Source organism: Camarhynchus parvulus, chromosome 27, assembly GCF_901933205.1.
Source record: "Camarhynchus parvulus chromosome 27, STF_HiC, whole genome shotgun sequence".
Lineage (NCBI taxonomy): Eukaryota > Metazoa > Chordata > Aves > Passeriformes > Thraupidae > Camarhynchus > Camarhynchus parvulus.
In genome coordinates, this window is record NC_044597.1 from 5,581,377 (window position 1) to 5,609,104 (window position 27,728).

At 67.0% G+C, this 27,728-nt stretch overlaps 1 protein-coding gene across 1 annotated transcript; it reads left to right on the plus strand.

The window, feature by feature from the left end:
- Positions 1-372: 372 nt before the first annotated feature.
- ARHGAP23 (Rho GTPase activating protein 23) lies at positions 373-27,334 on the plus strand. The gene is given in 38 exon segments (XM_030966454.1): positions 373-473; positions 11,508-11,687; positions 13,893-13,917; positions 14,574-14,666; positions 15,017-15,095; positions 15,328-15,382; positions 16,112-16,342; positions 16,344-16,372; positions 16,410-16,556; positions 16,589-16,617; positions 16,620-16,655; positions 16,658-16,681; positions 16,684-16,801; positions 16,803-17,184; positions 17,223-17,526; positions 18,154-18,262; positions 18,264-18,310; positions 18,429-18,540; positions 18,619-18,676; positions 18,780-18,917; positions 19,003-19,302; positions 21,474-21,535; positions 21,834-21,961; positions 22,094-22,212; positions 22,293-22,448; positions 23,685-23,763; positions 24,043-24,116; positions 24,209-24,298; positions 24,392-24,517; positions 24,608-24,649; positions 24,763-24,856; positions 26,192-26,223; positions 26,338-26,691; positions 26,693-26,740; positions 26,742-26,886; positions 26,889-27,042; positions 27,044-27,247; positions 27,280-27,334. Coding segments are annotated over 38 exon segments (4,509 nt in total). The 5' UTR covers positions 373-422.
- The last annotated feature ends 394 nt before the right edge of the window (positions 27,335-27,728 follow it).

Genomic DNA, 27,728 nt, shown 5'->3' on the forward strand with positions numbered 1-27,728 from the left:
GCCGGTTCCCTTGTCCCGGTGCCGGTTCCCGTTCCCACCCCAGTGCCGGTTCCAGCTGTCCCGGTGCCGGTTCCCTTGTTTCCCTTGTCCCGGTGCCGGTTCCCGTTCCCACCGCGCCGTCCCGGTGCCGTGCCGGTCCCTCCCGCCGGGCGGGCCGTACCGTACCGAGCCGCCCCGCGCCCCGCCCGCCGCCGCGGGCGCCCGGAAGAGGCGGAGCCGCGACCGGGGCCGGGGCCGCCGCCGGCCCAGCCCGAGCCGAGCCGAGCCGAGCCGGACCGCGCCGTGCGGGGCCGCGCCGGGCCGAACGCAGCGGGAGCGCGCCGCGCGGGGCCGCAGCGGGCGGGCAGCGCCGTGCGGGGCCGGGCCGAGCCGAGCCGTGCGGAGCCGGGCCGGGCCGAGCCGAGCCCGCCCGCCGCGCCCCGATGAATGGGATCGCCTTCTGCCTGGTCGGGATCCCGCCGTCCGCCCCCGCGGTGAGCGACACCGGCGGCACCGGGGACGCGGCAGTGGGGACTGGGAGCGGCGCCGGGGGGTACTGGGCGGACTGGGAGGGTGTTGGCTCTGCGGAGCGCGGTCTGGGAGGAACTGGGGGATACTGGGCGGACTGGGGAGGGAGTAGGCTCGGGGAAATGGGGTCTGGGAGGAAATGGAGGTACCGACCGAGCTGTAGGTCTGGGGGAATAGGGACTGGGGGAGCTGGGAGGTACTGGGAGAGTGTGGGATGGCGCCGAGGTCTGGCAGCGCGGCCGGGTGTTGGGTGATGCCCCTCGGGGACTGGACCGGGACCGAGCCGGGTCTCCGGGGCTGGGCTGTGGGTCAGGGCCAGCGGGACCGAGGGTGTCCGGCCACCCACGCCATGCCACAGGCGCTGGTGGCCGCGGTGGCCTGTCCCCTGCCACAGCGGCGTCGTGGCAGGGCGGAGGGGCTGCGGCGCCGGGATCCGGCCCCGGGGCCGAGGGGGAGACCCGGGAAGGAGCTGCCCCTTCCCGGGACGGACCCACGGACACCCACGCACTTCCTCCGAAACTCCCGGCCGGGCTGGCTCCGTGCGGCTCCGGCGGATCCATCCCCGCCAGCGCTCGCCTTGGGCAGGCAGCAACCCCCAGCGTGCCAGGAGCTCCTGGAGGACAAATCCAACCCCCCCAGCCCCGAGCAGCCCCCCGAGATTTGCTGGCCCGCGGGTGGGCATCGGCATCGCCCGGCGCCGCTGCCCGCAGGGCGATTCCCGTCTCCCGGTGGTGCCAAGGAAGACCAGCCCAGCCCTGGCCAAATCCCCATTTCCTGCCCGTTTTATGCCAAATCCCGGCGAAACCTTGGCGTGGGGATGAGGACAGCGCTGGGGGACGTGGGGCGGGGGTCTGGTGGCCGTGGGGACCCCGCGCTGTCGGACTGGCACATCCTGGCCCCAGAGCTGGATTTGTACCCCAGTTCCTGGTTTTTTGATCTCGGCTTCTTCAGCCCCGGCCATGGGGGAATTAACCGGCCTGAAAGGGTTAATTGGGGTGTGCGGAGCGGCCCGGGGATGAGGAGCTGCTGAGCATTAATCATGGCTCCTCCTGGACCCGTCCCTGCTTACCCCGTACCGCTGAGCGCCGGCGCTCGGAATTTTGGGATGGGGGTGGGGGTGTGTGTGTGAGAGTCTTGGAATCGCCTCTTCTGCTGCGTTTTGGGGTGAAATGTGCCCTCCTGGGGGGCGGCACCTGGAGCAGGGCTGGAGTCGCTGATTTGTGGGGATTTGGGGCGCTGGGGGATTTGGGGCGCTGGGGGATTTGGGGTGACTTTGAAGGGGTTCATTACCCACCACGTGTGGGGATGAAGGCTCTTTGCCATCCTCCCGTGAGGATTCAGTGCTGCGCCAGCAGAAATCCTGCCTGGCAGCTGCCCCCAGGGCTGCGTGGCAGGGACGACGTCCCACTGTCCCCAAAGCCCCTTCATGGCTCCTGCCCCCGAACCCTTTTTGCTGTCTCTGCTTCACAAATTGAATTTCTTCACGCCTTTTCCCGCCCCCCCTCCTTTCTCTCTGAACCCTGAACTTGAAAGACAGGAAAAGCCTGTGCTCGGGGCTGCTGCCGCAATCCCGCCTCGCCAGCGCGAAACCTGGCACGGGCACCGGGCTGGGCCACGCGGTGCCACCCCGGGGTCCCGCCGGTCACCCCGGGCTTGTGGCAGCCCTGGCTGCCGGGCTCTGACCTCTGTGGTTTAACCTTGGCGTGTCCCGTGTCACCGCTGGCACCCGGCCCCGCGGGGGGAGCAGGGGTGATGGGCGACCCCAAACGCGACCTGGGGCTGGCAGCGCTGCCCGGTGCCATCAACCAGGGTCAGCTGCCAGGCCGGGTCTTATCTGGGGCTTGGGGACTGTGGGTTTGGGGAGTTTGGGTTCAGGGATTCTGGGTTTGGGGACTTTGGGTTCGGGGACTGTGGGCTTGGGGACTTTGGCATGGGGGGACAGCTCGTGGGGGATGCTGAGTGTGGGACCAGCTCCAAACTGGAATTTGGAGCCTCTTCCCAGTTCACGTGGAGCCACTCACTGGGAGAAAGCATGCGGGGATGAGGGGGGCTGTCCTGGGAAGCTGCCGAGCCCCGGGATGGCCTTTTATTCTCATTAAAAGGGAAAAAAGCAGGATTAGGTTTCAAGTCGGTGCTGTCCCATTAATAAACCAAGTTTGTCTTCGGCAAGGCAGCAAGACCTGATTTAAAAAGGAATGGAGATAGATGACCTATTTTAAGCTCTCAAGTTGGAAAATATCGACCTGGCTGCCTCCAGCCTGCCAGCGGCGGGGCCGGCTGTGCCAGCTGGGCCACAACGCGCTCCCAAAACCCTCCTGGATACCCCTAAACCTGCCTGGCTCTCCCAAACCCTCTTGGATCTCCCAGAACCCTCCTGGCCAACCCAAAACCCTCCTGGCTCTCCCAAAACCCACCTGGTTCTCCCAAAACCCTCCTAGCTATCTCAAAACCTGCCTGGTTCTCCCAAAACCCACCTGGCTCTCCCAAAACACTCCTGGCCAACCCAAAACCCTCCTGGCTCTCCCAAAACCCACCTGGCTTTCCCAAAACACTCCTGGCCAACCCAAAACCCTCCTGGCTCTCCCAAAACCCGCCCAGCTCAGGATGCCCCAGGTGGCTCCTTCAAAGGCGCCGCCGACCTCCTGCCTGGAGCTCCTGGAGCGGTCGCCTCCTTTCTCCCCAGGAGTTCATTAAGGCCTCGCTAATTGGCAGCCCGGCACACCTCGGCGTGGCGCAAGAGCGGCGGCGGCGCGGTCGGGCAGCTCGGTGCCACTGCGGCCACGCCGGGATCGGTCACATCAGGGTTTGGGGAGGGGTTTTTGGGGTGGTTTCAGGGGTGGGGCTGTTGGGGTGTGGGGTCGGCCCCAAGCCTTGGGGGATGAGGCTGGAGCTGGGCTGGCCTTGGGGAAAATGCAGTGAGTCGTCCCAAAATGACCAAAATGAGGCAGTGGTGACCAGGGGGATGGCCCTGGTGGCCGCAGGAATGGGACCTGGTGGCCATGGGGTGAAGCCTGGTGACAATGGAGATGGCCCTGGTGTCTGTGGGGTGGCTCTGGTGACCATGGGGATGGAGCCTGGTAGCCATGGGGATGGTCTTGGTGGCCATGGGGATGGCTCTGGTGACCTCAGGGACAGCCCTGGCGGCCGTGGGGATGGACCCTGCTCTTGCCCAGCAGAACCCCTTTTCCAAACGCAGCAGGAAGGATTTGGGATTCCAGGAGCCATCCCCGGCTAGGGAGCCGGTTCCTGCCACAGCCCGGAGCCACCGGCTCGTGTCCCCTTCAGTGACCAGCCAGGTCCCCATCGCCCCTCTGGTCACCCACCGCTGGTGGCACCCCCGACCTGTCCCCGCACACCCCGGGGTGCCCACGGTGACCGTGCCCCCCCCGCCATCCCCCGAGGGCAACAGAGGGTCCCTTGATGGGGCCGAGCGCGTGGGGCAGCCCCGGGGCGGGTGGGACGGAGCCCGGTGGCTCCGGGGGACAATCGGGCCATTGTCACACATCGTTGTGGCACAGAGTGGCTCTTTCTGTGCGCGCCAGGCGGGGGCCAGGCTGCGGTGCCAGCGCTTTCAGGGCCAAGCGTGGTCCCCAGCGGGGCTGGCGGTGACTGGTGTGGCAGCAGGGGCAGGACATCGATGTCCCCGGCCGGGGAGGGGACGCGGACTGGACGTTCGGCCGATGGACACGTGTGGGATGAGGAAAAATGTTGGGCTGCTCCTAATCGCAGGAGAACGCTGCTGGGGCGCTGCTGGAGCTCGGTGTCCCCAAAGCCGTGTCCCCAGAGCCATCTCCTGTCCACGCTGTGGGCCGGGGAAGCTCAGGACCCCTTTCGGCTCCTGATTTCCACCACCCAGCGAGGGCTGTGTGGTTGTGCTCACTCCCAGACCCTCAGGCGTCACCCCAAGGGTGTCCCTCACATCTCTGGGGGGCTCATGGGGGGTTCCCCCCCCAGGCCCCCCATCCCTGAAGGGGGCAGGGGCTGGAGGGAGCTGCAGCCTCCCCCTGACCTCCGTGGGTCGGGTTTTCCACGCAAGGTGCCTCTGGAGCCGCCGGAGGAAATGGCTCATTGTTAGCCCGGCTGAAAAAAACAGAGACCCAAAAACCGGCCCTAATGAGGCCAGCTTCTATTTGAGGGTTTGCATGGGAAAAACAGGAAACGGAATCCTGTTACTTTTCTAGGGCCCGCTGCCGATAACGCCGCTTGTAGCATGGGGCAGAGGAGGAGGAGGAGCTGGCGATGAAGGCAGCCCCAGCATGGCCTTGGTGGTCCCGCTTCCTCCTGGGCTGGGAGGTGCAAACTCCTCCTTGGAGCGGCTCTGGCTCCGTGGTCGCGTCTTTGTGCTGACTCTGGAGTGTCCCCAGCCTTGTCCCTGCCTCGGGGCTGCCGGCACTGGGTTGGGGACAGTCCAGGAGGGACAAGGAGATGGGATGGGGGCACGGACAGAGCACGGCGCTGGGGAGAGGCTGTCGCTGCCTAAAGTGTCCCCAAAGCTGGCCCTGGCTGTCCTGGGATGTGTCCTGTGCATGTCCCACAGCCCCGTGGCTCTGTCCCCTGTCCCCACCACCCGTGGGATTCAGGATGGGACAGAGCCACGTCCTGTGGTGGAGATGTGACAGGGATGATCCACGGGCACGGTGTCATTTCAACGCGGTGACATTGGCCGGTGACACCTGCAGGGCTGCTCGCGGGGACAATCCAACAACTGCAGCCCAGGAATGCCACCAGGGGTGCCAGCAGCCATGGGGACCAGCAGGGACAGAGCCGCGTGGCCAGAGAGCCACAATGGGCACCACGAGGGGCCGGGAAAGGGAATGAGGCTCTGGGGTTCCCAAATTTCTCTGGATGTGGCTGCAGGGACCCCCTGTCCGGGCGAGCTGGAGCTGCTGCTTCCAGATGTGTCAGGAATGAGATCCCTGCGGGTCCGGGGGTGGCATCCCGGGGCGACAGCGCCAGGAGGGAGCTGGGTTTGGTGACAGGACAGAGCCAGCTGGGGGGGAAGGAAGGAAGGAAGGAAGGAAGGAAGGAAGGAAGGAAGGAAGGAAGGAAGGAAGGAAGGAAGGAAGGAAGGAAGGAAGGAAGGAAGGAAGGAAGGAAGGAAGGAAGGAAGGAAGGAAGGAAGGAAGGAAGGAAGGAAGGAAGGAAGGATTCCTTCCCCACGTTAACACCCAGGAATGTCACAGGGGTGTTTGGTGGCTTCTCCTCGGCTCTGGTGTCACCTGGGCAGCGTCACCACGCCGCTCCCAGCTGCTCTGGGGATGACGGGGATGTGGATGTGGGTCCTTGACTGCTGTGGGGTGGGATTTGGGAGCAGGGCAGTGCTGCAGCGTGCCAGCACCCCCCTGAAATCCCCGCTGAGCTGCAAAGCTCCTCAGCCCCGGTTCGAGTTAAAGAGAATTAAAATGCTTTCTCCCGCCGATCCCTAATCCGGGAGGGACGCCCGGATGCTCCCGGCGTGGTCACCTGTCCCCAGCCCCGTTCTGCTGTCACTTCACCCCCTCCCCGGTCCAGGTCCCGCTGCCGGGGCATCCCCGCCCTGCCCGGCTCCTGCCTGCAGGGCAGCATCGATCTCGGCTCTTTTTGGGGTGCGGCCCCCCCAAACGCTGCCTGGAACCCGGGGAGGGCGTGTGGGACCCCCGACCCCCTTCCCCATCGCAGCTTTGCCATAAAAGGGCTGGAAATGGGTTATTGTCTCAGCAGGGCTTTCTCCTCCTCCCAAATCCTATTAAAACCTCATTTTTCTGACCCTAATCTCAGCTGGCCCTTCTGGGGGGTGGATTAGCGGCTGTGTCCCCCCCCGGCCCTGCTGGGTCCGTGCGGGAGGAGCGCGGCCGGAGGGGGGCGGCTGTGTCGCCGCGGTGGTGGCAGCGCTGCCTGGCGCTGGCGCTGTCGCTGTGTCCCTGTCCCTGCCCAAAGGGTGACGTTATCCCCGCCGCGTGCCAGGGCGATGGCGCCGCTGGCAGGGACAGCTGGTGACATGTCCCCAGCTGGGAGCAGCGGCTGCAGCCCGGCGATGTCACCGCGCTCGGGGCGGGCTGGGGTCGGTCCAGGAGCAGCAGGGGTGGGACAGGGGGGTGGCATCGGGGTCAGATGTGGGCATCCCTCAATGCAGGGAGCAGGGCCGTGTGTCCCCCCGGCAGCGTGTCCCCTGTCTATGTGTCCCCTGTCTGTGTGTCCCCTGTCTGTGTGTCCCCAGGGCCGTGTGTCCCCCTGTCCGTGTGTCCGCTGTCCGTGTCCCTGTGCATGCCGGGAGCTCCCTTTGCAGCGTATTTAGGACACTCCTGTGCAAACGGAACGTTCTGGAAGGCGTCCAGGCCGCTCGCATTCCTCGGGGTGGAATCTGCCCCCGCCAGCGCCGCCTGACCTTTCCCGCTTTGGGCTGCGGGAACAATCGCAGGGACCGTCCCCTGGCTGTCCCCCCGCCAGGGCTCGGGGACCCCTCCCCAGGCCCCTCCGGGCTGCGAGGCAGCTCAGCGCCACCACGAGGGGCTGAGGGCGGTGACAGGGTGGCACCCGTTGTCCCCAGCTGTCCCGGGAGCCCCGGGTGTCTGCAGCCCCCCGTTCCCGGCTGGATTTCCCCCCTGAGCCGGGAAGTGAAGCCCCCGGGGCTGTTCGCACCCTCAGCCCGGTCTGGCTGCTCCAGCCGGGCGGCTCTGCGAGCTGGGACACGCCAGAGCCTGTCCCGGGCTGGGGCGAGGCCACCGGGGTGGCCCCGGGCACAGGACCCTGGTGACAGCGGGCTGGCTCAGGGACAGACCTCGGGCACAGGACCGTGGTGACACCGGGCTGGCTCCGGGACAGACCCCGGGTGACACCGGGGTGGCCCCGGGGTGCTGCTAGCAGGGTTTGGCTCCCTCGTGTCCCCATCCCGGTTTGTCATGTCTGACGGTGCGCCGGGTGTGCAGAGGGGTCCCTGGGGACACTCTGGGTCCTTGGGGACACTTTGGGTCCTTTGGGACTTTGGGGACACGGCTGCCACCAGGCCATGCCACCCAGCCGGCCTCAGGGCAGGTGCTGGAGCTGTTTTGGGGCACATCTGCATCACCTGCAGGGGACACTGGGGACATTCCGGCCACCACAGCGTGTCCCCGTGTCCCTGCACTCCGTGTCCCCGTGTTCCGTGTCCCCGCGTTCCGTGTCCCCGTGTCCCTGCATTCCGTGTCCCCGTGTCCCCGCACTCCGTGTCCCCGCATTCCGTGTCCCCGTGTCCCCGCACTCTGTGTCCCCTCGCTGGTGCCCACCTGGGGGGTGTGTGCCATCCCCCTGGCCGGGCGGGGACAGCCGGGGGTGCCCGGCTGGGGCCGCGGGGCTGCAATGCCAGCAATGCGCGGCATTTCCCGGCGTGGCCTCCAGCACGGCAGGAATGCGGCCGGGACCCCCTCGAGCGGGGACAGGGATGGGCAGCCCAGGGGACGCTGCCGGGCTCCCCGAGGTGCCGCTCTTTTCCTAAATGCTCCCAAATTTTGGCTGCCGCGGGGTGGGGTGGTGTCGCTGTGCCTGGGGGGCAACAGGGGGCCCGCCACGCCAGGGTATCCCCCAAAACGAGAGGTGGGGCTGGGGATGCTCTTGGTTTAATTCCGGCTGGGAATTGTCCTTGGGGCTTTTTTAAAAATTTTAGAATTGGTTTTATTTTTTTAATTAAAAATTATTTTAATTTTTTTAATATGTATTTTAAATTTTTTTTTGTCTCCTTTTTGCCGCAGGCACTGAGAGGGCCGTGAGGCGCTGTGCGTGTCTCTGGGGGGATGTTTATATTTTTGGCCTGCACGGGGCTGTTTTGGTCTCCCAGGGGGATTTTGGTCCTCGGGGTGCAGGACACGTGTTCCCCCCACCCCCCAATGCCAGGGGGGACAGAGCTGGGGACACAGAGGGGACCTGGGATGCCCCGCAGCTCCCCCAGCTCTCCCCGCTGGGGACAGAGGGTGACAGCTCGCTCCGTGTCCCCGGCATCGCCCGGTGCCCTGCGGAAAGGAAGGAAGGAAGGGGCCGGGAGGAGGGAGAGGAGGAAGCGGGGAGGGTGGGATGCTGCCCGGGGTGATGGAGGAAGAAGGGGGCGGATTGAAAGAAAAAATAAAAAAGGGAAAAAAATTTGAAGGGACAAAAAAGGAAAGGGAAAAAATGAAAGGGGAAATATAGAAGGAAAATAAAAAGAAGAAGAAAAAAGGGAAAGTCCTGGCAAAGTGACACCGGGGCTGAGGGCGGGGGTCTGGCTGGGGGCGGTGGGCTGGGCACTGATCCCTGCCAGCAGCTGGAGCTGTGGCTGCCCGCAGCCGGGACTGTGGCTGCCCGCCCTCCCCGCGTCCATCCTTCCATCCCTCCCTCCCTCTTTCCATCCCTCCCTCCCTCGCTCGCTTCATCCGGGGGCCGGGGGTGGCTGTGCCTGCGTGGGGGCTCTGTCGCTCGGGGGGGCTGAGCGAGCGAGCGAGCGCCGATGCGAGCGTGAGGCGGCTCCTGCGGCCGCCAGCTCCGGGAGGCGCCGCGGCCGCCCCCATGGGGGTCCCGACCCCGGGCTGAGGCCCCCGAGCGCCGTTGGGATGGTGCAGGAGAGCGCGGCCGGGGCGGCGCGGGGGTCGCGGCGGGCGCTGCGGGGTCGCTGCCGGCCGCCCCCGGCCCCCAGCCCCAAGCGGCTGTGGAGCGTGGAGCGCTCCGGGAGGGGCTGGCGCCTGGAGCGGCCCGTGGGGGTGGATTGCAGCTCCCCCGAGCCCCGCTGCATCTGGCTGAGCAGCCTGCGCCGCCACGCCGCCGCCGCCGAGCCCCGGGCGGGCCCCGGGCCCGGGCTGAGAACCGAGCGGTGCCGCCGGGTGAGAGCCGGGGACGGGGGCAGGGTTTGGGAGGGTGGCGAGGGGTCTCGGGGGGGTGGGTGTCTGTCACAGCGCCCCGGTGGCGGTGTGTCCCCTTGGTCCCCTCCTGTGCCCGCTCAGGGCTGGGGCAGCTCCGGCTCCCGGGTCCTGCTCCTGCAGCGCCGTGTCCGGGCTGGGGACAGGTGCTGAGCCCGGGTGGGGACAGCGCCCCTTTGTTGGGCAGGAGGGGGGCGCTGGCAGGAGGGACATGGCCCCGCTGTGTCCCCACGGGGGGGGCTCGGTGTCGGGGGGACAGGGGCTTGGTGACACCTGTGCTGGGGGGTGGAGGGGCTCACAGGGATTGGGGTGACCCGGCTGGGGGTCTGGGTGTCACAGGATGATCAAGGGGGTGCCCCATCCCCGCAGCGCTCATGGGAGGCGGATTTGGGAACGCTGGGATGAGGACACAGCTGGGGGAACGCGGCAGGAGCCGCCAGGGCGAGGCTAAAATCGAACCAGAAATTTGGGAGGAGGGACAGGGCTCTGAGGACAAACGGCTGAGGTGACAAACTGTCTGGAGGAGCTGGAGCATCTCAGCCAGCACTGGGTGGCTGCCCAAGGCCACAACCGCAGGCTTCAAAACACAAAATCCTCCAAATCCAAGTGGTGGAGAGAGAAACTGAGGCACAGCAGCCGGGCAGGACGGTCACCTCACAGCAGGGGACACGTCCCCGAGCTGGAGCCGCCCGCACGGCCCTGATACGGGGACAGGTCCCCGTCCCCGCGGGCCGTTGGTGTCGGCAGCCCTCGCTGCGGCCGGGCCTGTCCGTGCCGGTTACCATCAGCGGGGCACATTCAGCTGTCAGCTTAAAAATAATCCGGCGAGCCGGGGCCGGCACAAAGGAGGGCGCAGATGGAGCCGGGCGCCGCCGGGATGGGGTCCCCGGGAGCGGGGGCGCCTGTTGCCAGCGGGGTTGGGGTCATCCCCTGGGATTCGGCGGGGCGGGGCGGGGCTGTGCTGCTGGCAGGGGGGTTTTGCGGGTTTCCCGTGGTGGTTCTGTGTGGTTTTGGGGGCAGCCGATTTTTGGAGGGGTCAGGGCGGTGGCAGAGGTGTGTGCTCAGCACAGGGGCCCCGTTCCCAGGGGGACGAGACCCCCGGGTCTGTGCAGGACGTGCTGCACAGGGGGCACAGCCCGGCCCTGCTGTCTGATCTCGCCACCGGCAGCGAAAAGGCCCACTCAGCACAGGCGCACACAAAGGCTTTTTGTGCCTTGTCCCTTTGTGTCCCTTGTCCCCGTCCCCTCCCATCCATCGCTTCCACCCAGACAGCCCCTGAATTTTAACGCCCTCATCCCAGCAGGGGCTGACTCCTGCAGCGGGGAAGGAGCCAGGATCCCTGTGGATCCCTGTGGATCCCTGTGGATCCCTGCCTGGATCCCTGCCTGGATCCCTGCCTCTCCCTCCTGCTCCCACATTCCCAATTCCCCCGGTTTTGGCGGAGCTGAGTGGTGCCAGGACATCAGCTCTGCTCCCCTCAGCCCTGGAGCTGCTCCCACCCCAGCCAGATGTGCTGCCAGATGTGCAGCCGCGGGGAGCAGCACTGGCCCTCACCGGGGCTGTGCTGAGCCCTCCCAGACCCATCCATCCCGAACTCCAGGCTCCTGGAACTCAGAACCCCGGAGTTCATCCCAGGCGTTGGCACTCCGGCTGCGGCTCCAAGCTCCTCGGTGCCAGGGGAGGTGCCCGTGGCTGCTGTGGCTGTGCCACGGCCACATTCCCTCTCCCAGCACTGGCACCGGGAGCTGTGGGATGGAGCCACATCCCCTTGGCACTGCTCTGGGCAGTGTGCCCTGCCAGGTCCCTGCCCCGTTTTTGGAAACCTCACTGGTCCCACCCCCTCCCAGGAGGCTCTTTCCGGCTTTGCCCGAGGTGGCATCGGGGACCTTTTATCCCCAAGTGCCACATCCCGTCCCCTCATCTCCCCTCCTGGGTCCCGTCCAGACCCCCAGGCACAGCTCATTTATTTTGATTTCCTTTCCATTCATCTCCTTCCCAAAGGCCCCACAGGAGGAGCCGGGGTGGGGGGGCTGGAATTCGCTGGTGGAGGGCTGGGATTAGGGATGGGGGGGATTAGGAATGGAGCAGCTTTTTGGGCAGAGCTCAGCCCCATCTCGGCGCTCAGGAGCACATGGGGGTGACACCTTGTCCTTGTCCCTGCAGCCGACGCCGGGCCGGAGAGATGGGGCGTCCCCGAACGCCAACGCGCCCCCGGAGGGGGGGTCCTTCCCCTGGGTGGGGCCCAGGACGGTGGCGCTGCGCAAGAGCCCCCAGGGCGGCTTCGGCTTCACCCTGCGCCACTTCATCGTGTACCCTCCGGAGTCGACCGTGCACTCGGCCAAGGTAGGGCTGGGATCCATCCTGGGAATGCTGCCGTGGGAATTGTTGGGTGCGGGATGAGGGCTGGGGGTAGGCGGGGGGGTGAGGAGTGCAGTGTCCATCGCCTGCTCTGTTGGGATTCCTGGTGAGCACCCCCCCTGTGGGCATCTCACCATGGGATGGAGGGGCCATGGGGCTGCTGGAGCTGCTGGAAGATGAGCTCTGGGCAAGCAGCATCTCTGGAGACATCCTGGAGACTTTTGGGATATGGGCTTGTTTGTGGGAATGGAGAGGATCCCTCAGCTCCCAACAACGTCTGCAGCATCGCTGGGAACAGCAGGAAGAGGCACCTCGGAGCCCCCGGGGCCACCCAGGGCTGGCAGATTTTTGGTTCCCACTTTCCTGACTGTTGGTGGGGATTTTCCAACTGGCTCTGCCCTGGGATCTGTGTTTTGGTCACCCCTGGGAGGACACGGCCCTGGCTTGGCACCTCTGAGCCCCAATCTGGGCAGTGCCTTTCCCCTCGAGGACGGAGAGATCCCATGGAGCCGCCCAGCAGCAGCTTCCAGCGTGGATGGAGAGCCCTCCACAGCCCGAGGCATGAACCAGCTCTGAACCCCTGGAATTCTGGAATTCGGAACCCCCTTCTCTTCCCATTTCCTGTGGATGACGAGAGAGGATAATCTGGGATCTGTGTGATCCCACACATCCCTTTCCCTGCTCCAGGCCGGGCAGATCCCTGGACCATCCCATCACCCCTGGAGCTCCACAGCTGCCCCACGGGCCCGGCTGCCCCACGGCCCGGGCGCTGGCAGACAGGGAAGTGCCGTGGGAAGTGAGTCACAGGGCGGGGAGAACCGACTCGCCGGAATCCCTGCTCGCCATCCTCCGGCACCTCCGGCTTTTCCCAGGCTCCTCACTCTGCCTCTCCAACCCCTTCCTGCCTTCCTGCGCCCGGAGCGCGGCCCCGTCCCCGCCAGCGTGACTCTGCCGGCGAGATTTTGTCATGGGAACGGCCTGAAGCTCCTCCAAACCCGCTCCCACCTCTCCTCTGCCTTCCAAAGATTGCTCCTGCCCCGCCGGGCACCGGGCTGAGCCCTGCCCGGGCGGCAGCACCCGGGGCCGCGTGGGACGGAGCCGGATCAGCGCCGGGAGCTGGAGATGCTCTTGGAAAGAGGCTGGGAATAGCTCCCGGCCGCAGCGCCGGCGGGGCAGGGCGCGGCGGGGCTGGCTCAGCAGCAGAGCAGCCGCGGGGGCCGGCACCCCGCCAGCTCCGGGGGCTGAGTTTCGGCGGCCTGACTCAGCGGGGAGGGGACCGGGAGCCGCGCTCACCGCGCTCGCCGCGCTCATCGCCCTGGCAGCGGGGCCGCCGGGATGGCCCCGGGGCCGGGAAGGGCTCTGGGGTGCCACAGGGCGAGGACGGGCAGGGAGGGGCTGGTCCGTGCCCGCAGGGGCTCTCGGTGGCCCCACGCTCTCGCTGTGGCCGTGGAATGTGGCTGTTCCTTGGGCACCTGCAGCGGTGCCGCATGCTGGCTGCTCCTTGTCGCCGGCAATGTCGCACACTGGGGCCCTCCTGGCACCCTGGGGGGACCTGGCACCTTGGGGACACCAGGGCTGTGTCCCCACCGGCTGGGGGCTGTGGCCAGGCCAGCCGGGCATGGAAAATGAGAATTGCCCTTCCAGGTGCCCAGACCCCTCCCTGGAGGGACGTGAGACCCACCCTGTGCCCCAGCCCAACCTGGCACCCCTGCCCGGGCAGCGCGGCTCTGCTGAGGCTCCCCACGGGGGGTTTGGGTTAAAAGGGCAGGGATTTGGCACAATTCCCACCCCACGGCACAGATCAGAGCCCCGGCAGCCCCCGCCGTGTGCCGGGAGGCTGCAGGGATGGGCAGGGATGAGGATTCATGCAGGGTGGGATGGATCCCTCCCCTGGAACCCCACGGCAGGGGTTGGGCTCTCCTGGCCGGGCTCGGCGGCCCGGTGTGAAGGGTCGGATGCCACCCTGGGGCTGGCAGGGCCCCTTCCCGCTCCCCTGCCCCAAACCCGGCCCCAGACCGGCAGCTGGGTGCGGGGGGCTGCGCGGGTCGGGCGGATCCGGTGTCAGGCGGTAATTTTAGCCGGGGGCGGCGGAGGGCAGAGGGACGGGGCTGCCACCCCCCTGTCCCCTCCCGGTCCCCTCGTCACGGCCCCGCCACCAAATCAATGCTTTTCTCTTTTTGTTTTTGGCAGGAGGAGGAGAATGGGAACCGAGCAGGTGAGCACTGGCATGGGGACCCGGGGACAGCGGCACGGGGCGGCACAGGGCGGCACAGGGTGGCACAGGGGAGAGGGGGTGATGCGGCTGTCACTGGTCGCAGTGGGTATGCTGTTGTCACCGCAGCCCTAAATACCAGCTGGCGGTGAAGCCACGCGGGGCTTTGGTGGCAGCTTGGTGGCCCTTGGCACCGGCGATGGCTCGGTGTCCCCAACCCCCGGGAGCTTTGCGGGATGTCACACCCGGCGGGCCTGCGGCGTGTCCAGCACCGGCCCCGGGCGAGCGCGGGGTGTTTGGGGACAGGGACACGGCACCGCTGTCCCCTCCCAGAGGCTCAGGGTGACGTGAGCGAATGTGAAGGTGTCAGAACGGATCGGCGCTGGCGCGGTGACGCGGCGCCGGGGCCGCGCTGCCCGGGCAGCCGGTGCGGGCAGAGCTGGCACCGGTCACCCCGCGGGGCTGGGCGGCCCCGACCCCCCTCCAGGGGGGATTTGGGATCCCCGGTGGGCACCGCGCCCGCCCGGCAGCGCCCGGTGGCTTCAGCTCTCCGGGGTGTTGGGGCTGGGGATCTGGGGGAGGACAGGAGGTGGCTCCCCGGCCGCGGGAGGGTGCTGGCTGTGGTGGCAGCTCCCTGACACGCTGTCCCCGCGGAGCAGGTCCCCCCCGGAGCCGCCTGGAGCCCATGGACACGATCTTCGTGAAGAACGTGCGGGAGGACGGGCCGGCGCACCAGGCGGGGCTGCGCACGGGTGAGCGGGGACGCGGAGCCGGGGGCGGCTCCGACTGCTCGCGGGATCCCGGGAATGCTCCGCCTCCTCAGCCGGGGAATTTCTTGCTTATTCTGCTCTTTTTCTGGTGTTCCTGCCCCTTTCTGCCCCTTCTCTCTGGTTCTGAGAGCGCTCTGCTCGCTCTGGTGCTGGGGTGCTCAGAGCAGCCTTGGGGTCCTCGGGGGTTCTCCTGGGTCTGGGGTCCCCCTTTGCTGCCTTTGCCACGCGGGGTCTGGCAGGGATCTGCTCAAACCTTGCCCTGGGTGACCGTGGGGACATCCAGGTGCCAGCACTCCCTCGTGGTGACACTGTCCCCTTCCCGGGCTCTGCAGGTGACCGGCTGGTCAAGGTGAACGGGGAGAGCATCATCGGGAAAACCTACTCCCAGGTGATCGCCCTGATCCAGAACAGGTGAGTGCCCTTCCTGGAGGGGAGGTGACAGCGTGGGGACACGTCACAGCAGGCTCTGTCCCTCTGGGTGTCACTGGGATGACAGGGGCCCTGAGGTGCTTGGGTGACCAGGGACAGGCAGCAAGGTGCTGTCACCATCGCCTGGGGACAGGGACATTCATCTCGTGGGGGATCCAGACAGGTGTGAGCTTGGGGACAGGTGACACTGACCCCTCTGTCCCCTGTCCCACAGTGACAAAGTGCTGGAGCTCTCCATCATGCCCAAGGACGAGGACATCCTTCAGCTGGTGAGTTTGCTGGGCAGGTGTCTTGGGGACACTTGGGGACAGGGCTCCACCAGCACGCCTGGAGGAGCGATGGGTGCAGAACTGGGGGTGCTGGGGCAGGAACAGGGGGATGGGCCCTGTGGTTTTGGGGGAGCACACCCAGACACAGCTGGAGGATCAATTGTCTCAGGTTTCAGGGTCTGGCTTATCCTTGGATCCCCCTAAGTGTCTCTGCCATGGGTGTGACAGTGGCCCTGGCAGGGTGGCCTGAATTTGGGGCTCCTCCTGATGCCTGTCCCATCCCAACTTGGATATTTGGTGTTTTTTTGAGTCACTCACTGCTTGTCCCCAGCCTGGGGGCCCCTTCCCGTAGGGCTGGGAGGTTTTACAGGGGGGTCCCCACCCTGCGCCTGCTCTGGGCTCTAGGAATCCCCTGGTGCAGGGTCAGGGGCACGTGAAAAGTGAGCTGGGCCAGCCGGGATGGCCGTGAGCCGGGATGGCCGTGAGCCGGGTATTTTAGGAAGGAGGGGAGGGGACAACAGAAGGGCTGCGGCTGCTGTCAGCGCTGCTCGGAGCTGGGGGAACCCCGTGGGAAAGCAGGATGGGTGTGGGGGGGCTGCATCCAGCCCAGCTGTGACCCCACGGGAGGCTTGCTCAGGAATTGGGGGATGCAGAGAGCGTCCCTACGGCGGCAATGTGGAGGATTGTGACGCTGTCCCCCCTCCCTGACCCGTGTCCCCCCCTCCCCAGGCCTATTCCCAGGACGCCTACCTGAAGGGCAACGAGCCGTACTCCGGGGGTGCTCAGAGCATCCCCGAGCCCCCTCCCATCTGCTACCCACGGAAAACGTACCCCTTCCAGGCCCGGGGTGCCGAGCCCGCCCCGGGCCAGCCGCCGGACCCCCGCGCCCCCCGCTCGGCCACCACCGGTCCCTCGTCCCCGCTGGGCGCCAGCGCCCCGGGCGGCAGCCCCGCGCACCGCTCCGAGGGAGCCGCAGCCCGGGGGTCCCCCTGCGCTCCACAGCACCCCACGGGCACCCCGGCTCCTTCTCCCGCCCCGCCTGCCCCGCCAGCGCCACATCCTCCGTGCCCGACCGCTACGGGCTGTCCCCCGCCACCGCCTCCTGCTACGGCGTCCCCAAGCACCTCCCGGAGCACCGGACTCACTGCGGCTTCAAGGAGGGCACCGGGCGGCCGCCCGGGACGTGTCGGGCGCTGCCCAGCGTGTGCCCGGCCGCCAGGAGTGCCAGCAGGCGCTGTCCGCTGGTACTGCAGCCAGGAGCCGCGGCGCAGCGCCTGGAGGAGCGGCGGCACGCCATGCCCCGCTACGCAGCGTGTCCCACGACCGCCTGGGCGGCTCCGGGCCCCGCGGCCCCGCGGGCTGGCCCCACAGCGCCTCGCACGACACCCTGCTGCAGCCCAGCCGCGAGGCCTGGGCCCCCCCGCGCCCGCTCCGACCACTACCTGGGCAGGTACGGCCGCTCCATGGAGGCGCTGGAGCCGGCGCGCTGCTGGCGTCGCACCTGGACCGCTCCGCGTGGCCCCGAGAGGCTCTGCCGGGCCGCTGTCGCTGCCACCGCCACGGCCGGGCAGCCCGTCCCGCCCGGCTCCTTCGCTGCTTCCTCCTCCTCCTCCTCCTCATCGCGGGACCCCGTGCAGAAGCACCCGTCGCAACCCAACCTGCCGGCGCGGATGACTTCGGGCTACATCGGCTACCGCAGCTACAGCCCGTCCTTCCAGCGCCGCACTGGGCTGCTGCACGCCCTGTCCTGCCGTGACCCCGCCTTCGGGGGGCTGCCCACCTTCAGCATCGCGCAGCGGGCCGTGGCCCCGCTCCGGGACAGCGTGGTCAGCCCCGCCAGTCCCCCGCGGCCGCCCCGGCCGTGCCACGCGCCCGGGAGCCGCGCGGCGGGCGGCAGCGGTCCGAGCAGCCGGAGGAGCGCCGCGAGGAGGTGGTGCTGCGGCAGAAGCCGCCCACGGGCCGCAAGGTGCCCGCGCCACTGCGGCAGATGAACTTTGTGTTCCCCGAGGGGGTGAAGGAGACGGACATTTGTGACCCCGCCGGGGCCGCGGGCAGAGGGGACAGGCCGGGGAGTGAGCGGCCGGGCCGGCGAGTGGCTCCCCTGGCGGCCCCCGAGGACTCGCTGGCATCCATCCCCTTCATTGGTGAGTGCGGGGGCTCGCTGGTCACCTCCGGGAAGGGATTTAGGAGGTTCCGTGCCAGGGGGACTCTGGTTTGGGGGTCAGGGGCCCAGAGCATCCATCCAGAGTGGAGATGGGAAGGGCCAGCAGCGCCCTAAATGCCTGGCACCCCAGTGTCCCATGCCCCACAGTGTCCTGCACCCCTCTGGATTTTCTGTCCCAGGCAGGCCTGGGTTTGGTGATGTGGTGCCAGAGTTTGGGTTTGAGCACCATGACCCCTCCCTCTTGTCCTGCACCCCCTGCCCAGCTGCTGGTGCCCCTTACTGTGTGAACTGGAGCCCTGCACATTCCTGTGCCACTCCGAGGTGGGGACAGGGCTGTCCCTGTTCCTGTCTCACCTGGGAGCTCCCTGCCCAGACCCAGCTGGGTTTGGGAAGCCACAGCTCTGCCCTGTCACTGGATGGAACGGGGAGAGAGGGGATGGAGTGGGGATGGGGGTCTCAGCATTGCTGTGGATGAGGGTCCGGGTGCCCCATCAGCTCCTGGGGGTGGCAGCGTGTCCCAGCCCAGCCCTGACACCGCGGGGGGGTCCCAGCAGGGCCTTCCCCTGCCCCACCCACCCTCCCCCAACACTGCCCACCCCCCTCACAGACGAACCCACCAGCCCCAGCATCGACCTGAAGGCCAAGCACGTCCCGGCCTCCTCGGTGGTGTCCAGCGCCATGAACTCGGCACCTGCCATGGCCACCAGCCCTGCGTCGCGCCACCTTCGCCTTTGCCCTGTCCCGGCACTACTCCCAGGACTGCAGTAAGTGCTGGGCAGGGGGAACGGCCCTGGGAGCCTCGGAGGGGAGCAGCCCCCGTCCCAGAGCCCTGCCCGGCGCCCCCGGGCTGAGCAGGGCGGGTTTGCCCCCTCCCCACCGCAGGCAGCATCAAGGCCGGCCGCCGCTCCTCCTACCTGCTGGCCATCACCACCGAGCGCTCCAAGTCCTGCGACGACGGTCTGAACACATTTCGGGACGAGGGGAAGATCCTAAGGTAGGGCTGGAGCCCCCTCCCTCTCCCGCCGCCCCCCGGCTCCCACCCCTCCCGCTGACGGGGGCTCTCTCCCTGCAGGAGGATGCCCAGCCGGGTCCCCAGCCTCCGCATGCTGAGGAGCTTCTTCACCGACGGGGTGAGTGCCGCGCTGGGGGCTGCCCTAAAACAACGGGGGGTTCCCTGGTGGAGCAGAGGGTGCCCATGGCCTCACCCCAACGCCTCCCTCCGGCCCCTCGCAGTCTCTGGACAGCCTGGGCACGTCGGAAGACGCCCGTTCCAAAAGACACTCAACCTCCGACCTCTCGGACGTGCCGTTCAGCGCCGTGAGGAAGGAGGGCTGGCTCCACTGCAAGCAGATCCTCACCAAAAAGGGGAAGGTAGGCGGGGTGTGCCCCCAGCCCGGAGCCCCGTGGCCCCGCGGGCCGCTCCCTGAGGCCGGCGCTCCATCCCTTCTCCCCGCAGAAGGTCGGGGGAGGCATCCGGCAGTGGAAGCGCGTCTTCGCCGTGCTGCGCACCCACTCGCTGTACCTGTGCAAGGACAGGCGGGAGGCGGTGACCTGCGCCCCGGCCCCAGGTGAGGAGGAGCCGCCGATCAGCATCCAAGCGTGCCTGGTGGACATCTCCTACAGCGAGACCAAGAGGAAGCACGTCTTCCGCCTGACGACCGCTGACTTCTGTGAATATCTCTTTCAGGCAGAGGATCGGGAAGACATGCTGGCCTGGATCAAAGTCATCAGGGAGAACAGCAAGGCTGAGGGCGAGGTGAGAGCCACATGGGGCTCCCGGCTGCCTCTGGCTCTCCCGGCACTAACCGCCTCGGCTCTCTCCAGCTCTTTGCCTTGTGCTGCTTCCCCAGGCCACGGCCAGGCCCGTGCCGTGCTCCCAGGGGTGCGTGGGGGCTCGTGGCTCCCAAGAAGAGCGTGGCCCCGTGGCCTCAGTGGGACAGGGTGCGCGGGACGCACGGCAGAGGGGCCGTGGCTCTGCAGGCAGGGCTGGTGCCACATCCGCCGTGTCGGTGTTTGGTTGCGCGGTGGCAGAGGAGCCTGCGTGGCTCTGCCGAGGTCTGGTGTGGCTCTGCCAGGGTGTGGCCTGGCTTTGGTGAGGTGCCATGTGGCTGTGCCAGGGTGCGACATGGCTGTGCCATGGTGTGACGTGGCTGTGCCATGGTGTGCCATGGCTGTGCCATGGTGTGACGTGCTGTGCCATGGTGTGACGTGGCTGTGCCATGGTGTGACGTGCTGTGCCACGGTGTGAAGTGGCTGTGCCACGGTGTGACATGGCTGTGCCATGGTGTGACGTGGCTGTGCCATGGTGTGACGTGGCTGTGCCAGGGTGTGACGTGCTGTGCCATAGTGTGACGTGGCTGTGCCACGGTGTGAAGTGGCTGTGCCACGGTGTGCCATGGCTGTGCCATGGTGTGGCGGCTGTGCCATGGTGTGACGTGGCTGTGCCATGGTGTGACGTGCTGTGCCACGGTGTGAAGTGGCTGTGCCACGGTGTGACATGGCTGTGCCATGGTGTGACGTGGCTGTGCCATGGTGTGACGTGGCTGTGCCAGGGTGTGACGTGCTGTGCCATAGTGTGACGTGGCTGTGCCACGGTGTGAAGTGGCTGTGCCACGGTGTGCCATGGCTGTGCCATGGTGTGACGTGCTGTGCCATGGTGTGACGTGGCTGTGCCATGGTGTGACGTGCTGTGCCATGGTGTGACGTGGCTCTGCCAGGGTGTGGTGCGTCCCTGCCGCAGTGTGATGTGGCTGGGCCATGGTTTGACATGTCCCTGCCGCAGTGTGATGTGGCTGAGCCATGGTTTGACATGTCCCTGCTGTGGTTTGATGTGGCTGTGCCATGGTGGGACCTGTCCCTGACACGGTGTGGCCTATCCATGCCATGGTTTGATGTGACTCTGTTTGTGGAGAGACACCCAAGCACAGTGCCCGTGTGGTGCTGCCGAGGCTGAGCCCTCCCTGGGCAGCCGTGGCTGTGCGAGGTTGCTCGGGTGTGAGATGGGCAGAGCTGCCCCAGGGCCGCTCTGGCTCCAGCGGTGGATCCGTGGGACGGCCGTGCCAGTGCTGGGCCAGCTGCAGTGTTGTGGTGTCACGGTGACTCAATGACTCGGTTTGGTGGCTGTGGTCGCACTGGGCTTGTGGCAGGCTCCGGCCCTGGAGGGCATGTTGAGCTCGGAGCGGTGTCTGGCTGTCTGTGGCACAGCCCTGTGCCCGAGGGCGCAGGGGGCTCGGCGGGGGCGGTGCTGCGCATCAGAACCGGATGGATGGTGCTGCTGGGTTGGATGGTGCTCCAAGGTTGGAACCGGCCAGTGCTGCTGGTTAGAACCAGACAGTGCTGCTGGGTCGGAACTGGATGGTGCTGCTGTGTCGGACCCAGATGGTTCTCCAAGGGTTGGACCTGGATGGTGCTGCAGGGTCAGAACTGGATGGTGCTGCTGTGTTGGACCCAGATGGTTCTCCAAGGGTCAGAACTGGATGGTGCTGCTGGGTTAGGACTGGATGGTGCTGCAGGGTCAGAACTGGATGGTGCTGCAGGGTCAGAACTGGATGGTGCTGCTGGGTCAGAACCGGTGCTCCAAGGTTGGAAGTGTGTAGTTGTCTGGGCAAACACGGCGCTGCATCCTGCGGGGATGGCTCGGTGCCCGTGGAGGCTGTGCAGTGCAGGCAGAGGTGTGCATGGTCGGCGCGGGCCAGCGGAGCTGTGCGTGCCGTGGAAGGACACACCTGTGTCCAGCTCGGACCCCGCTCCGTGGCCTGGAGCGATGGACAGCAGCAGGGCTGTCCCAGGGCAGCGGGGACCTGGTGCTGCCCTTGCCTGGTGCCACCTGGCCCTGCCCGGTGCCCGGCACAGCGTGGACTTGCCCAGGGGTGTCCGGTGGACGCGCTGCTCAAGCTCTCCCTTCCCCTCTTCTCTCTGCCTCCCCAGGACCCCGGTTTTGCCAGCCAAGCCCTTATCAGCAAGAAGTTAAACGACTACCGGAAAGTGAGGTACGGACCAGGGTGGTGGGCACCGAGACCCCCGGGCGCTGGTCACCCTCGTGTGACGGTGACGGAACAAAGCTGGCGGCTGCCTGGATGGGGCAGTGATGGAAGAGCCGCCCGTGCCCGGCGCGGCCTGGGGTCAGCCAGAGCGGCACCTAGCACTTGTAACAAGGGCTGGAGCAGCCCGGTGCTGCCCAGGCTCCCTGCAGGATGCCGGGAAGCCTGGGAGTGGTGCTGGCAATGCTCACTGGGAGGTTTTGTGCCTGGCCGTGCCCCACCTGAGCCCTCCTCGCTCTCCCTGCAGCCCTGCGGGCACCAAGCCCGACTCGTCACCCAAGGGCCCTCGTGGGCTGGGGATCCGAGCCGAGTTCCTGAAGCAGACGGGAACCAGCGCGCCCCGGTCCCCCCGGCAGGATGCAGCTGTCACGAAAGGTATGTGGGACACCCCAAAACGACAAACCCGGGGTGCCCTGTGCCCCCCAGGGTTGCTGTGGTGCTTATCCCCATAGGGCTGCTCTTCCCATTTACCCCAAGTGATCCTGTGGGTTTTTCCCCCCATCCCAGATGAAAGCAGCTCCCAAAAAGCCCCGTGGGGCATCAACATCATGAAGAAGAACAAGAAATCTGCCCCGCGTGCCTTCGGCGTCAGGCTGGAGGATTGTCAGCCTGCCCCAGACAACAAGGTAGGGCCGTGCCACCACCGCCAGCCCTCGGGGATTCTGCACAGGCCTGGCACGCCCTGAGCCCATCGCTGTCCCTGCAGAACGTGCCCCTGATCGTGGAAGCGTGCTGCAGGGTGGTGGAGGACCGGGGGCTGGAGTACATGGGCATCTACCGCGTGCCCGGCAACAACGCGGTGGTGTCCAGCCTGCAGGAGCAGCTCAACAAGGGAGCCACCGAGATCAACCTGCAGGACGAGGTGAGGGCAGGGCAGATGACTGTCCCCATGCCTGGCCCCATCCCGCTCCCCATCCCCATCATGCCTCTGGAATGCTCTCCTGGTCTGTGTCATCATCCCTGTCCTTGTTATCATCCATGTTCCTGTCATCATCTCTGTCCCCATCATCATCTCTGTCCCCATCAACATCCTCGTCCCCACTATCCCTGTCCTCATCATGCCTGCCCCCATCATCATCCCTGTCCTTGTTATCATCCATGTTCCTGTCATCACCCCTGTCCCCATCAACATCCTTGTCCCCGTCATCATCCTGTCCCATCATCCCTGTCTCTGGCATCATCCTTATCCCCATCATTATCATTCTTTCTGTCATCATCCCTGTGCCCATTATCCCTGTCCTGTCAGTGTCATCCCTGTCCCCATCATCATCCCTGTCCCCATTGTCCCTGTCCCCATCATTCCTGTCCCGTTATCCCTGTCCCCACCATCCCTGTCCCCATTGTCCCTGTCCCCATCATTCCTATCCCACCATCCCTGTCCCCACCATCCCTGTCCCCATCATCCCTGTCCCCATCATTCCTGTCCCCATTGTCCCTGTCCCCACCATCCCTGTCCCCATCATTCCTGTCCCCCATTGTCCCTGTCCCCATTGTCCCTGTCCCCACCATCCCTGTCCCCATTGTCCCTGTCCCACCATCCCTATCCCACCATTCCTGTCCCCACCATCCCTGTCCCCATCATTCCTGTCCCCATTGTCCCTGTCCCCACCATCCCTGTCCCCATTGTCCCTGTCCCCATCATTCCTATCCCACCATTCCTGTCCCCACCATCCCTGTCCCCATCATTCCTGTCCCCATTGTCCCTGTCCCCACCATCCCTGTCCCCATTGTCCCTGTCCCCATCATTCCTATCCCACCATTCCTGTCCCCACCATCCCTGTCCCCATCATTCCTGTCCCCATTGTCCCTGTCCCCATCATTCCTATCCCACCATTCCTGTCCCCACCATCCCTGTCCCCATCATTCCTGTCCCCATCATTCCTGTCCCCACCATCCCTGTCCCCATTGTCCCTGTCCCCTCCAGCCCCGTTTGCATCCCCTGGAGTGGTGGCGCCGCCTAGCGGTCGCTGCCAGCACTGCCGGTGACATCCTGGTGACACTCCTGTCGCCGGGGCTGTGCCTGGTTTGGGGACTTCATCCCGCTGTCCCCTCGATGTCCCTGGCTGTCCCTCTGAGCAGCCTCTTCTGTCCCCCGCAGCGGTGGCAGGACCTGAACGTCATCAGCAGCCTCCTGAAATCCTTCTTCCGAAAGCTGCCTGAGCCCCTCTTCACCGACGGTGAGTCCCTGTCCCCTGGGGCCACCAGAGCCCCAGACTCCATCCCCTGTGTTGGGGACAGGACCCCAGACCCAGTGACACAGCCAGCCATGGCGGGGGACAATACAGGCCCCCTTTCACCAAGGTTGCTTGTCCTTGTCCCTCCTTACCCTGCAGTGGGACCAGCACTGAGACCCTTCCCCAGTATCTCCAGCGGGTTCATCCGGGGGTCCCTTACTCTGGGGAGGTGGTGGCCTGTCCCCTCCACCCTGCTGTGACACCCTCATGTGCCACTTTCAGATAAATACAACGACTTTATCGAAGCCAACCGGATCGAAGATGCCAGCGAGAGGATGAGGACACTGCGGAAGCTGGTAGGGACACGGGACAGGGGCTGGGGACACCGCCCTGGAGCCCCCCTTGGGTGGGGACAGGGGCAGACGGGTGACCCAATGCATCCCCACAGATCCGGGACCTGCCAGGCCACTACTACGAGACCCTCAAATTCCTGGTGGGTCACCTGAAGACGATCGCTGACCACTCGGAGAAGAACAAGGTACGGACCCCCCCCCGGCCCGGGAATCTCCCGCCCCACCTGGAGCCCCCCGGCCCAGGCTGGGCTGCAGCTCTGAGCCGGCTCTGGGCGCAGATGGAGCCCCGGAACCTGGCGCTGGTGTTCGGCCCCACGCTGGTGCGAACGTCCGAGGACAACATGACCGACATGGTGACGCACATGCCCGACCGCTACAAGATCGTGGAGACCCTCATCCAGCACGTGAGTGGCACCCCTGGGCGGGCAGGGGGATGGGATCTGCCCCCCAAAATGGGGATAGAGCTCCTGACCCCTCTCCTGTCTCTCCCACAGTCAGACTGGTTCTTCAGTGACAAGGAGGACAAGGGTGAGAAGGTGAGTCCTGTCCCCACCCAGGGGGTCTCGCTGTGCCTCAGGGGGGGTGCAGACCCCCAGCTGGGAGCTGGGGGGCTCTGGGCAGTGCCCTGATCCCTGTTTTGCCCCCTCAGACCCCTGTGGATGAGAAGGAGGCTCAGTCTGTGCCCAACATCGAGTACCTGCTGCCCAACATCGGCAGGACCGGGGCGCCTGGCGATGCTGCAGGTGAGGGCTGGCACCTGTGACATTGTCCCCTGCACTCCTGGCACACCAAAGTGCCCCTCCCGACCCTCTGTGCCCCCCTGCCCACACCCGTGGGCAACCAGCCCAGCTTGCCATGGCCAGCCTGCGTGTGCTGGATGGGACATCCCGTCTCCCTCCTCTCCAGAACTGGGAACAGCCCCCGGGGATGCCCGTGGAGCCCCCTGCCCGCCCTGTCCCACCCCCCTTCTCTCCGGTGGCCACTCCTTGTCCCTCGGGGCAGCGCCCACCCCGCGGGACCCCCGCCCCTGCCCGCACTGCCACACCTGGAGATGGGAGCCTTTGACTGATTTCTTACGTTCTTTCCTTGAACTTCTCTGTGCTGTCCTCTTCCTCCTCCTCCTCCTCTTCCTCCTCCAGTGGATCTCCTCGAGAGCTAGAGCGGGTACAGTCTGATCCCGGGTGCATTGCTCTCACACTAACCCTCGGGGGGCGCGAGAGAGGGGGAGCAGGGGGACACCGGGAGGGGAGGGGACACTGTCCTGCCTGGCACTGTCCCCAGCGTCCCCAACACCAGCAGGGGAGCCCCAGATCCTTCTCACTCTGCTTCTCCTTGGCCAGTGCCTGTGGTGGCACCCCGCTGCAGGGATGGGTGTGGGGTGTCCCAGAGCCCTCAGATTGTGGGGTGTGGGGGTCCCAAAGCCCGGGGAGGGTCAGCACCCCCTTTGTGCCTCCCCCTCTCTCGTTGTCAGCACTGCTAACCCCGTCCTGGGCATGCGGGGCGGGAGAGGGGTCTGTGTCCTGTCCCTGTCCTTCACACGGTGGCAGCAGGGCCAGGGCTGCCTGTCCTCTCTGTGTCCGCTCTGTGTCCCCTCTGTGTCCCCTCTTTACCCCGTAACCCCGCGGCCTGTCCCAGCCCCTCTCTGAGGCTGGCTGTGGCACAGAGCCACCTCCCCACCCTCCGTCCCGGCGATGCGGCGGTGGCAGTGCCCTGTCCCTGTCCCTGTCCTGTCCCTGTCCCTGTCCCTGTCCCTGTCCCTGTCCCTGTCCCCTCTGTGCCCCATGGCTGTGGGAGGGTTGGGTTCCCACCACGGGGGTCCCGGCTGTGTGTCCCGGCCGTGTGTGCCTGCGTGTGTCCCCCTTGTCCCCACTCCTCGCCCTGGGTGAGGCGAGCGATGCCAGGGACCCCCCGTGACCACCGGAGCCGCTCCCGGCACGTCCAGCCGGTGTGACAGCCCCAGCATGTCCCTGTCCCGGTTTGGGAGCATGGAGCAGTGTCCCCACAGACACCCCAGACCCTCCCCAGCACATTCCCCCCGCCGGGACCCCTCTGACCCCCCTCTCCCCTCTGCTTTCCAGGCTCCACCCGCAGCGGCTCTGCCAAACCGAAGGTGAGCGGGGTCCCGGGCTGGGGCTGGCAGGGTGGGCACGCGGGGATGGGGACACTCTGCCTGTCCCTGTCCGTGTCACTGCCACCCCTGACCCCGCTGTCCCCGCGCTCCCAGGGCACGTGGCCGTCGCGCAAAGCGCCGCCGCACCGGGAGCTCCTCGCCATCCCCTTCGTCTCGGCCGCCGCCCGCAAGAGGAAGAAGAGGAGAGAGGCCGAGGGCGTTGGGAGCAGCACCGACGACGACGCGGAGCGCAGGGACGGCCCGGGCCGGCAGCAGGAGCAGGAGGGCCCCGCGGTGACTCCCGGCAAAGCGCCCCGCGGCACCAGCACCGAGCCGGCCGGGGCGGGCGGGAATGCTCCGCCCGAGCCCGCGGGCAGCGGCTCGAAGCCCGCCCCGGACGCCCGCTCCATCGTGTCCGGCTACTCCACGCTGTCCACCATGGACCGCAGCCTGTGCTCCGAGGTGCACTTCGGTGGCCGGGAGCCGCGGCGAGGAGGCGGATGACGAGCGCAGCGAAGCTCAGCCACATGGAGACGGACACGGAGAGCCGCGAGGGAGCGCGGCCGCGGCCGGGCCAGGCCGGGCTGGGGGCGGGCGACGAGGACAAGCCGCCCCGGGCCGCCCCTCCTTCAACTTCGCACCGCCTGATCCAGTGCGACACGCTGGCCGCAGGAAGCTGGCCAGGCCGCGGGACGCGGGCGCGGCGGCCGGGCGGTGACGAGCAGGGCTGGGTGGCCCCGGGCGGGCGACGCTGCGGGAGCAGCTCCGGCAGCACCTGCGGGGCTCCGCCCGATGACACGGGGGGCGGCTGCGCCGGGCGCACTCCCGAGACCCGCCGCAAGAAGAGCAGCTGGCGCCGGCACACGGTGGTGGTGCCCGGCGGCCTCAAGGACCTCAACTTCAACGAGTGGAAGGAGCCGCGGGGACTCGAGGGGACGCCGGGACCCTGTCGCGACAAGGACTCGGGGCTCAGCAGCCTGGAGTCCACCAAAGCCCGCCCGCCGCGCCCGCCCGGCCCCGCCTGGCGCTGCGCTGGCCCGGCACGGCCGCCAGGAGCCCCCCGGGCAGCCCCGGCCCCCCGGCGCCCCTGCGCTTCCCGCAGTGTCTGTGACCCCCCCGGCCCGGGCGTGTTTAATTTAAGGACTGTCCCTTGTCCCCTATTTAATTGTGCTCCGGACCAGCTGCTGGTGTTATTTAACAGGCCCCGGTGGCCCCGCGCCATGGGGGGACAAAGCCAGCTCGTCCCCCCGCTTTGGGGACCAGCGGCAGTGCTACGACACGGTGCCCCAGCCCCCGGGCGGTGCCATGAGGCGGGGGGGGCTCACGGGGACTGTCCCCAGTGGTGGCGCTGCTGTCCCCAGCTGCGGCAGAGCGAAGTGCGGGCACTTCCCTGGGCACTGCTGCGGCTGCTCCGGCCGGGACCTGCCCGGGCTGGGGACACTGGGGACCCTGGGGACCTCGGTGTCACAGACCCCTTGTTGAGGGACCCTGGGGACCTTGTCAGA